The sequence below is a fragment of the Antedon mediterranea genome, chromosome 8 (genome assembly GCF_964355755.1).
Source record: "Antedon mediterranea chromosome 8, ecAntMedi1.1, whole genome shotgun sequence".
NCBI classification, from domain to species: domain Eukaryota; kingdom Metazoa; phylum Echinodermata; class Crinoidea; order Comatulida; family Antedonidae; genus Antedon; species Antedon mediterranea.
In genome coordinates, this window is record NC_092677.1 from 7079333 (window position 1) to 7091338 (window position 12006).

Sequence of the window (12006 nt, forward strand, 5' to 3'; positions counted from 1 at the left end):
AATTTGGTACAGGTTCAATATAGGTTCTTACATCTATAATGTAAAAGAAATATCATAATTTGTTTTATTTTGATTTCTGGGAATCATCAATGAAGTAAAAATGTGTTGGAAAATGTATGGTATTTCATAAGTGTACATTTTTAGAAATGCAAATTATTAAAATCACGAATTTTTCGTGAAATTTATATTTTTTGTTTGTTTTATAGACGTAAGAACCTATTAAACATATCTAACAAATTTCAAAAGTTTCTGAATACGATACGTACTTTTTCGCGATGAATTTATTATGTCGCTTCAAACTAGGGTTAGGGTTATATAACCTAAAACAGTATCTATTCTTTATCACTGTGTTTAACTGTGTCACCAAATTGGTTCTGTAAAACAAGATGATAAACTATGTAACTTGTATTTATTATATTATTACATTATATGTATCCTATTCTTTATCATAACGTTTAGATAATAAGATATGTTTAATATAATATTTTGCTATGTAAATAACATCATATAATAAATGTTTCATTATCATTGTGTTTTACTGTAACCAAATTGGCTATAGTAAAACACAATACTAAATTTGTATGTAAATGTATCATATTATTATATGTTTTCTATTCTTTATTTGTGTTTTACTGTATCCAGCGCAGTGCTAAATATCATTTATCATATTTAAAATGTTTTACTCTAACCAAATTGGTTATAGTAAAACACAGTGATAAATTACTATGTAAATGTCATTTATCATATTATTAAATGTTTCCTATTCTTTATCATTGTGCTTTACTCTAATCAAATTGGTTATAGTAAAACACAGTGCTAAATTTCTATGTGAATGTCATTTATCATGTTATTAAATGTTCCTATTCTATATCATTGTGTTTTACTCTAATCAAATTGGTTATAGTAAAACACAGTGATAAATTGCTATGTAAATAATCATTATTATTAAATGTTTCCTATTCTATATCATTGTGCTTTACCATAACCGAATTGGTTATAGTAAAACACAGTGCTAAATTGCTATGTTAATGTCATTTATCATATTATTAAATGTTTCCTATTCTATATCATTGTGCTTTACCATAACCAAATTGGTTATAGTAAAACACAGTGCTAAATTGCTATGTGAATGTCATTTATCAAATTATTAAATGTTTCATATTCTTTATCATTGTGTTTTACTTTGACCAAATTGTTTATAGTAAAACACAGTGCTAAATTGCTATGTAAGTCATTTATCATATTATTAAATGTTTCCTATTCTATATCATTGTGCTTTACCATAACCAAATTGGTTATAGTAAAACACAGTGCTAAATTGCTATGTAAGTCATTTATCATATTATTAAATGTTTCCTATTCTATATCATTGTGCTTTACCATAACCAAATTGGTTATAGTAAAACACAGTGCTAAATTGCTATGTAAATGTCATTTATCAAATTATTAAATGTTTCCTATTCTTTATCATTATGTTTTACTTTAACCAAATTGGTTATAATAAAACACAGTGATAAATTGCTAAGTAAATAATCATTATTATTAAATGTTTCCTATTCTATATCATTGTGCTTTATGGGAAGAAAACGTGCATTGCGCACACTGTTTACGCGCCTCAACAATAAACGGCGAATATGCGATTCGTCACTAATTATGGAACGCCGTTTTACACAAGTTTTTGGCGATGATAAAAATTGCGTCGATGATGAAATTGCGTCGATGAAAATTGCATCGACGCAATGTAGATTGCGTCGACGCAATTTACATTGCGTCGATGAAAATTGCATCGATGAAAATTGCGTCGATGAAAATTGCGTCGATGAAAACTGCATCGATGAAAATTGCGTCGATGAAAACTGCATCGATGAAAATTGATGTGATGAATTTAATTGATTATGAAAATTCCAAATGGTTTTAATTCAATCAATGATGAAAATGACTACTAGTAAAGTAAATGATGATGTTAATAATGATGTTAATAATGTTATTATGTTGCTAAAAATTGACGGTTTCTGAATATTTTGATATGATAAACATGTTTACCGCTTGCGCTAGCGCGCGTTATAGACAAGCGCACAGTGAGCGCGCACTAAAACAATGTTGAAATATATGCACTGATTAACATTTTAGTGATTTAGTGTCAACACATTTTAGCAATGGATCCATTATTGTCCTTTCGGACACATTATATCTTCTAGCTAATTGCTTCCGTTAATCCACCAGTTCAGTACATAAAATTCAGATGTCCAGCATCCATGACATCATATTCAAATCATACCGGCAGGGAGATCACAATTTATCGATGCAGTTTTCATCGATGCAGTTTTCATCGACGCAATTTTCATCGACGCAATTTTCATCACATTAACGCAATTTTCATTACATCGACGCAATTTTCATCGACGCAATGTTCATCACATCGACTTATATTTTCATTACATCAATACTATATTCATCGACGCAATTTCATCACATCGACGCAATTTTCATTGCATCATCGACGCGATTTTATCATCGCCTAAACTGGCATTCCATACTAATTGCGTGTGATCTGATTGGTGTATTATAAATAAATTCATCGCGATGAATTTTTCAGTAGATGTAATGAGACAGTTCAGTAGATGTAATGACAGTTAATTTAATTGTTCTGCTCTTTTTGTACAAATCTATACTACTTTATATTATGGATTTTGTAGTACTGTTAAAATTATTAAATCTCTGGAAGTGTGTTTTACGAGTATGTCCGCAAATTTATGCGTTTACGGTTTTAAAATGTGAGTTTTAAATAGCGAACATGATCTTGTTAGGTGCACTGCGCACGCAGTATTCCAAAATGTCTTACTAATTGGGAGAAAATCATATTGTATCATATCATATTATATCCATTCTTTAAATTCATATTCTTTATCCAAAACTAAATTGGTATAGTAAAACACAGTGCTAGCAATTTATCATATTATTAAATGTTTCATATTCTTTATCATTGTGTTTTACTCTAATCAAATTGGTATAGTAAAACACAGTGCTAAATTGCTATGTGAATGTCATTTATCATATTTTTAAATGTTTCCTATTCTTTATCATTGTGTTTAACTCTAACCAAATTGGTTATAGTAAAACACAGTGCTAAATTGCTATGTAAATGTTATATATCATATTATTAAATTCCTATTCTTTATCATTGTGTTTTACTCTAACCAAATTGGTTATAGTAAAACACAGTGATAAATTGCTATGTAAATGTAATTTATCATAATATTATTAAATGTTTCCTATTCTTTATCATTGTGTTTTACTCTAACCAAATTGGTTATAGAAAAACACAGTGATAAATTGCTATGTAAATGTAATTTATCATGTTATTAAATGTTTCCTATTCTTTATCGTTGAGTTTTACTCTAATCAAATTGGTTATAGTAAAACACAGTGCTAAATTGCTATGTAAATGTTATATATCATATTATTAAATGTTTCCTATTCTTTATCATTGTGTTTTACTCTAATCAAATTGGTTATAGTAAAACACAGTGAATTGCTATGTAAATGTTATATATCATATTATTAAATGTTTCCTATTCTTTATCATTGTGTTTTACTCTAATATGATTGGTTATAGTAAAACACAGTGCTAAATTGCTATGTGAATGTCATTTATCATGTTATTAAATGTTTCCTATTCTTTATCATTGTGCTTTACTCTAACCAAATTGGTTATAGTAAAACACAGTGCTAAATTGCTATGTAAATGTCATTTATCATGTTATTAAATGTTTCTTATTCTTTATCATTGTGTTTTACTCTAACCAAATTGGTTATAGTAAAACACAGTGCTAAATTGCTATGTAAATGTAATTTATCATATTATTAAATGTTTCCTATTCTTTATCATTGTGTTTTACTCTAACCAAATTGGTTATAATTTATTTAATTTCATTTCAAAAGACATTTACCTAAATTTCTATTTAAATGTCATTTATCAAATTATTAAATGTTTCCTATTATTTATCTGGTTATATAGTAAAACACTGTGCTAAATTGCTATTGTATTAAGGACGAGTTCCGAGAAGATGTATTCAAAGCTACAACCAATCAGAACAGTGTTAATCAATATAGTCCATGGCTACAGCCAATCAGAAACGTCCAAATCGCAATAACCCCTAGGCTAATAGAAATTATTGGTCCGAGTAGCCTTTTCAACCAGACGTTGCGAGGTTTAAAAAGTAAAACATGATTTACTCGCCAGTTTGGTATAGTTTATATACCTGTGAAATCCTGAGGTTGGACACACGGGGGAGTAGACACTTTTGCCGTGGTTTTTTATCTTGGTTTTCTCCATACATTTGGCCTAGCCTAGAAGATTACTATTCATTTAATATGGCACTTGAATCAATCCTCCCGCCTTCACAAACGTTCAAACACAGCGGTTTCAATGAAGGTTTAATAAACGATTCTAGTTTTCTTGTTCCTGCTGTTGAGTCCGTAAGAAAGCATTTTTGTTTTAAATGTTAGGCCTCTCTAGCTAGCAAGCTAGGCTAGTCTCTAGGGAGGGGCCTAGCTAGGCCTAGTGTAGGCCTACTGCTAGTCTAGGCCTAGCCTAGACCCAAGGAGAATTTTTTGAAATAATTATCCTATTTCTTTTAATTTTCTGAAATAATCCCAACATTACAGTTTTATTGGTTTTTGTCACATGACCTAGGCCTAGCTAGGCTAGATTAATATTAATAATTATATATTAATCATCTAGTAGGCCTAGGCCAGGCTAGTTAGGATAAGAAGAATCATATATAATAATGTACTAATAATATATCCATACTACTTTCATACCATGTGATCAGTATACATTTTTCTCCTACCTATACCAGTAAATAATATTAATAACCAAATTCTAATCTAACTTTCGTTTCTAATTTAGCCTCAAGATTATTTACAATCTTTAGACCAGAATGATGATGGTGTTAAGATACGCTTCCTTCATGGTACCACAACACTAGCTTTCAAATTCCAACATGGCGTCATCGTTGCCGTGGATTCAAGAGCAACGGCAGGACCATATATTGGTACATATAAATTCATTTTTTTGTGTCCTATAATAATTGAATTGATCCCATCTTAATTTGTTTACTACTGATATTAGGATTGTGTTATAAATTTATTATTATGCTGTGTTTAAATAAATGTATTATTGAACTGATTGAACTGTGTTCAATTTGGTACAGGTCTGCTGGCCAAGCCAATGGCCATAACAAAAATGGCTTTTAAATTTCATGACAGGCCTGTCAACTGTATGTAACTGACATGTTCTAGTATGTTCGGTGTGTTTCTGGATGGTGGGGGTAACTTTTCCAAAAGTTGCAACATTTGCTAGATTCTTTAAAAGTGCATGCCAGATGAGTACACTGAACCTCCTGTTTTACACTGAGAAGACTTGTTCTACCACCAGAACTATGCTCGAGGAGAGCCTTGAACTTGTGCCAATTTTATAGCTGCAGTGGTTTGCAGTACCCCTGGGTTATACTAATCTTACATATTATTTATAATATAAAATGCCATTTTAAGTACTATGCTAACATTATATTTAATGTTATTATGATATTTATTTTTATACATTTTTATGTAAAAAAACTGTCAAAATATTGATTAGGTTTATTCCAAAACTGAAGACCGCCCTCTGTGATAAGTGATGTTTTGACGAATAAAAATTGTAACAATTTTTAACTGATTTTAAATTGTTTCTGGAAAGAAAAATATACATAAATAATTTACCACTAAAGCATGCTAATAAAAATGTACTTGACATCATGTTATACTGTATTATAAAACCCTACTGGTCTCTCACCAGTGAGTGAGTGGCCGAGCGGTTAAGACAGTGGAACCGTAATCACGTAGCCATAACATCGGCAGGGGTTCGAGGCTCACTCACTCCATGGTTCTTGTGGTAGAACGAGTCTTCTCGGATAAGGACTATAAACCGTAGGTCCAGTGTACACAACTTGCTCGTGTGCACTTTAAAGAACCTAGTACATCTTTCGAGACGTGTAGGGGGTTACCCCGGTGTATTAGTACATCACAGCCACTGATCACCAACTGGGCCCTCTGGGAGATCAGTCTTTGACTGAAGAGGTCACCCAGTATAAAGATAAAACAAACAAACAAACAAACCTAGCAATACTGAGGGTCATACCACCCTGTGTACAGTAGAATAGTATGACCGGTACATCTGTCTTAACCACTTGACCTATTCTATTCAGGTTTTTATATGGCGCCCTACAAAGAACAGAGCGCCTAACATTACTTAGTTATTAATTAAAAAGAAAAGTTTTAAGTTGACGTTTAAATAGAGGTGCCGAATTTGCTCCTCTCAAATCGATAGGTAGCGCGTTCCAGATCCGCGGAGTGGCGACAGAAAAAGCATTGTCACCAGCTTTCCGATTAGATCGTGGAACGAAAAGTCGGGTGGGATCATTAGAGGAGCGAAGTCGACACCTGTAATATGCTGAATGTTTATGTTGTGTCTAATTCTTTGTTTACATTGACCTATTTGTATTGCTAAGATACACATTTGAAATTGTCACTATAAAAATTATTTAGTGACAGCTGACATTTTTTAGTATATTGGTTATTTTTTGAGAATTTATACAATGATTTTATCATAATAGTATGTGTACTAACCATCTAGTATTCATGTTTTAGGTGAATTTATGTGAATATTTATTGAAATATTATTGATTTAATAGTAATTACTCAGATTATTTGTATTTTTACCAATGCCTGAGTTTGTGCATATGATTATAAACAGCTTATGTCGGGATAAAATATGAAACATTAATTCATTAATTGTTTAATACATGCAGTTGATGTTAATGTAAATTATTCGTGTAAATTTATGAATATGATGGTTAATAATTTTAAAATAAAAAGAAAAATAATATTTTAAAATATTTGTTTCAGCAGAAATGTCTATAAAGTATGAAAAATTCCTTTCGTAAATATCATCTGTTTTGTCCATTGTTATGACCGAAAAACTTTTCTCACTTTTTTTATAATCACCTCAACTTTTCTTGCCTACAAGTCATTAATTGTGAACTTGAACTGATAAATAAATAATAAAATGATGTTGTCATCAAAGTGCTATTATTTTCAATTTGCAGCCTCTCAGACTGTAAAGAAGGTGATTGAAATCAACCCATACTTGTTAGGAACGATGGCAGGAGGAGCAGCAGATTGCTCTTTCTGGGAACGATTCTTAGCCCAACAGTGCAGGTAAATGAATTACTTACATAGTATGGGCATGGAGCTTATAGAATTAGTTAAATCTAGGAGCCGGGCTTGATATGGAAAAGGTTGAGGCTGGATGGAAAATAATGCAACAGTACTTTCAGGTATCCATACGTGTCTTAATTTAACTTTACGGTGTGAGACTTTGGTAGTGGGTGTCCTCGATAACAATTACATCCATGAGAGATGTAGTGTTGTTTTGAGAGTGATACAATTATTTCCCATAGCTGAAATCAATGTTTTCAGTTAAAGGGAATTTTATGCTAGTCCCAACTTTTTATTAGCTTTGTCTACACTGTCAAAGTTTATGTGACACAAAAATGTGATGTGATGTCATATCACTACCATACAGTATTTGGGCACATCACATTTAATTTGCAAATTAATTTGACACTGACAGTGTAGACAAGGCTTTAAGCCTTTTCTACGCTATCCATATATGGACCTGATTAGACGCATCATATTTCAAATTCAGAAAGTTATAATATAAATATAAATATATGATTGTAATTATTGAAGCATGTTTAATTAGGTCATGATTATTTTGATTTCAAATATTAAGTTCTATAATGAAAATTTAATGACAGACAGGCAGTTATTATTACTTGCGATCAACTGCTACTACAGTACTATTAACTATGATGTTAATATTCTGTATGCCCACACAAATGACGGCAACAAATGTCTAAAGCCATTACTAATATATCTTTCTCCTGCGTAGCGCCGAATTAACCGTTTATTTTAAAAAACATCATTACTGCTCAATTTTCTGCTCCCAAATAACAGTTTAAACTTGTAGACAGCTTAAAGTTGCACAGCGATAACCGGTAAAATGGCGTTCTAACACTGAATCAATTGGGTGTTTTTTAACTGTTATTTTCAGGCTGACATTTAACCAGTTATTGAAAATTTGTCCTGTTTCTGCTGCCAAGAAATGAGGGTTAATTTATTTACACAGTTATTTTTTCACAGCCGAAGCAGGATAAAACTTTTTAAATACAATCAAAGAGACATCTTAATTTAAAAGAGGCAATTTTGTATTTTTAATTTCAATCAATCTGAATGGCGTGGACATCATTACCAACAACCAACCACGAACACTCAAAAATTATTATTAAATTTTGATTTAAAATTGACTTGTAAAAAATTATTAAACCTATTGACATTTTTCAGCAGAAAGGACCGTTAACTTATAGAATAAATTATTTGTGAGAAAATTCATTGATGAATGTTTGCTACACTCATAAAATTGTTCATAAACTTTAATATGTCTGCAGGCAGAAAAATATCAGATTACATAATCACTATAATCACCCACGCAAAACACTTGATATTTGAATAACCCAATTGCAGATGTTACTAATTTTTTATTTTGTGTATTTTGAATCTATAATCACAACTCATAGTCATATGTAAACAAAATCAAATTTTGTTTTGTTTTTTACTATTGGTATTAGTTATTAAATATGATTAGATTTAAACGAAGAACCAGCCTGTTTGCCACTACTGTAGGGAAATCCAGAGAAGAAAAATCTTGATACCTTTTTCACTACACTACTTTTCATTTCTGAGCTCTTTGATTAAGCTTGGTTCCCACTAGAACACGCAAGGACGTAAACAAGCGTTTTAACCAATGACAAGCGAAGTTATAGACAGTTAGCAATCACAAGCGAATAAGCCATCGCTTGTGATTGGTCAATTCACTTGCGTTGCGTTACGTCCTTGTGTTGCGTCGCTAGTGGGAACCACGCTTTAGTATTAGTGCTCATGATTGCGCGACAAGTAATTCTACTCTAGTGGAAAACAGGCTTTAAAACCATAGAACAAAATGATCTAAAATAATGGTAGAAACAAGACAGAATGCTGAGCTCCGAAGATCAAAGAGTTTTTCTGTGGCTGTGATAACAATCCATTTCACACCCCTTACAGACACTGCGCACCGCTGAGAATATTTACATAGTACAGTAATGTTGGTATTTAAAGAACTGTTACTATGTTTGCAAGTCAAGCGTAGTGTCCTGTTGTTAAGATTGCCTTGGTAGAACATATAGCAGCATAAGTAAGTATAAGTGTTAACTCTTCTTTCTTAGGCTTTACGAATTAAGAAATAAAGAGAGAATTTCTGTAGCGGCTGCATCGAAGATGTTAACAAATATGGTCCTGAACTACAAAGGAATGGGACTGTCAATGGTAAGTTTTCTTTTTGTGTATTCTTTACAGTTAATAATAATAATGACATAATTAATTCATAGTGATAATTGAGACATTATAAAACTAATTAAAAAATTAAACTAATTAAACTAGATACAAAATTATTCGTCATTTTCAGCGAAAAAATTTCATAAAAAAAAAAAATGTTAATACAATAATGCTTAACATTTAAAAGATATTTTGGGCTTTTTAAAATGCTCCAAAATGTGATTCTTAATCAACAATTCTTGAGGAGAGTCTTGAAGCTATGCCAACTCTATGGTTAGTGTTTGCGCTGCTCCTGCCTTACCATAGACCTGTACAATTATTTTTATATGCATCAGTAACGTCTATTGTCTTTCTTATAGGGTACAATGATTTGTGGCTGGGATAAACGAGTAAGTGTTTCATTAAATCGTATATATTTATAAAGAACAAACACTAAAAAATTTCAAAAGTAACTTTTGTCACTATTTAATTCTTTAATTAACTATACTGTCACTGTAGAAGAACATAACTATTTTATCACATTTTATTATTATCAGTAATCTATTTGACAAAATAAAAGGGGAATTTTATGTTTTTACCATGAAAGTATTTTAAAAAAAAATGTGTATCAGGAAATAATATTATTATTTATTCTCTCTTTTCCCAAACTATTTATTATTTGTATGAAACAGTTTCTGTGATATCTCCATTTAATTTTTTAAAGCAAATTAGAGCCAATTTTTTATTATTCAACATAACGTAAGGGGCAATAAGGGCGTGCTCTCCCACTTTTTACAACTACTATTCACTTTATTTTTTAGGGGCCTGGCTTATATTACGTAGACAGTGATGGCACCAGGCTTCAAAATAATATGTTTTCTGTTGGTTCAGGCTCACCATATGCCTATGGTGTTCTTGACAGTGGTTACAGGGAAGACCTAACAGTTGAAGAAGCTTATGATTTAGCTAAGAGATCAATCTACCATGCCACACATAGAGATGCATACAGTGGAGGTGTTGTTAATTGTAAGTGATAATATCAAATGATTACTCACACAATAAAATCTTTTTTTTTTAGAAAACATTTCAAAATAATACCTTGTTTAATATTATCGCTAATACATTGCGATATTTAGTATAGAGAATTTTGTTTCAATACAGATGTTGACGATTGATTGATAGTACTTTACGTTAAATCATTATTTACAATGCCTCTCAACACCCACAACAATTTCCCATAAACTTTCTTTTCTATTATCCATACATTTTAATTATCAATTTTATTGCAGTGAAGCTTGGTGGTGAACATGCTTGGCTTTCCGATCCTCGGGTTCCTAATAAGACTTAGTTTTTATACATGATATGTTTATCTAGTAATTGTAAGTTGCTGTTGCAGGAGTATGAAACAAACTATTAATTATTAATCATTTTCATCTCTTCACAGTATATCATATGAAAGAAACTGGTTGGATTAAAGTATCACAGACTGATGTAATGAAACTACATTATGAATATCAAGATGAGAAGAACTGAAATGAATAACACTTGTTAGGACCATGATAATTAAAATAAATGATTTTGTAACAACCTCATCCCCATTTAAACACTGAACTCACAAGATCACGTCAAGATTATTATTTCACGATTTGTTTTTTTACAATACAAACAGAAGATACAATACAACTCTCAGACGTCGTCGTTGTTTTTCTTTAAATAAGCTTAACTTTTAGATAATATTGAATTCTAGTTTCTCGCAAAAGATTAGCTAAAGTGCTCTATTGGTTTTTAGTAACAAAAGAATTAGCTATTAGATTCTTTTCTGGTAACATGTAAGCTGCTTAGAAACAAACAATGGACATATTGTTATAAAATTTCTGTTCCTTATTTCAAAACAGACCAATTCAAACATGTTTGTATAAGTGCTTTTTAAAAGCTGCACCTGATGAAATTGTGTTTAACATTAGTAAAGTGGAACAGAATTTTTTAGACCGTTTCAGGAAATAAAATGATTGTATTGTACTTTTTTCTGTATTAAATTTTGATGTGCCATTTGGCCAGATATTCTGATTCAGATTTCATTATATAAAAAAATGTCCAGTATCTTATCAAGACGACGAGGAAGGAGGCCATCTACAGGCGTCGTTAGCCAGTATGGAGGAGTACCAGCCATGAACAATACACCAGTGGACAATCCTGTGCTGAAGTTATTTTTTATCACATTGTTCATTGAGAAACGCATCTTAATCAATCTCACTTTTTACCTTAATCTTAATTTTTCTCATACACTTTCCCACCTCAACATGCCCATCTCCATCGGGCTACTTTAGCAAATTATCAGAAGCATTCGTTAATATTTGACTTAAAATCCTCCATTTTACTTCTTATCTCTTAGTTCATTACCATTTACTCTTCATAAAACTGCCCTAAAAAATATTTTTAAAAACGTTTTTCTTTACTTAATGCTTTCGTTTTGTCAATATATTGATGTAGTGGGTGTCGTGTTGTTTAATTATCAGTATGCGTGTGTACATTCATTTATTTTATTTTTATTAT

At 31.1% G+C, this 12006-nt stretch overlaps 1 protein-coding gene across 1 annotated transcript; it reads left to right on the forward strand.

Annotated features, from left to right (window-relative positions):
* Positions 1-4257: 4257 nt before the first annotated feature.
* Positions 4258-11512, forward strand: LOC140056172 (proteasome subunit beta type-5-like). The gene is made up of 7 exons (XM_072101461.1): positions 4258-4479; positions 4913-5057; positions 7149-7260; positions 9366-9465; positions 9834-9863; positions 10275-10479; positions 10898-11512. The coding sequence occupies exons 1-7, from the start codon at positions 4375-4377 to the stop codon at positions 10984-10986; spliced, it is 786 nt and encodes a 261-aa protein (XP_071957562.1). The 5' UTR covers positions 4258-4374; the 3' UTR covers positions 10987-11512.
* The last annotated feature ends 494 nt before the right edge of the window (positions 11513-12006 follow it).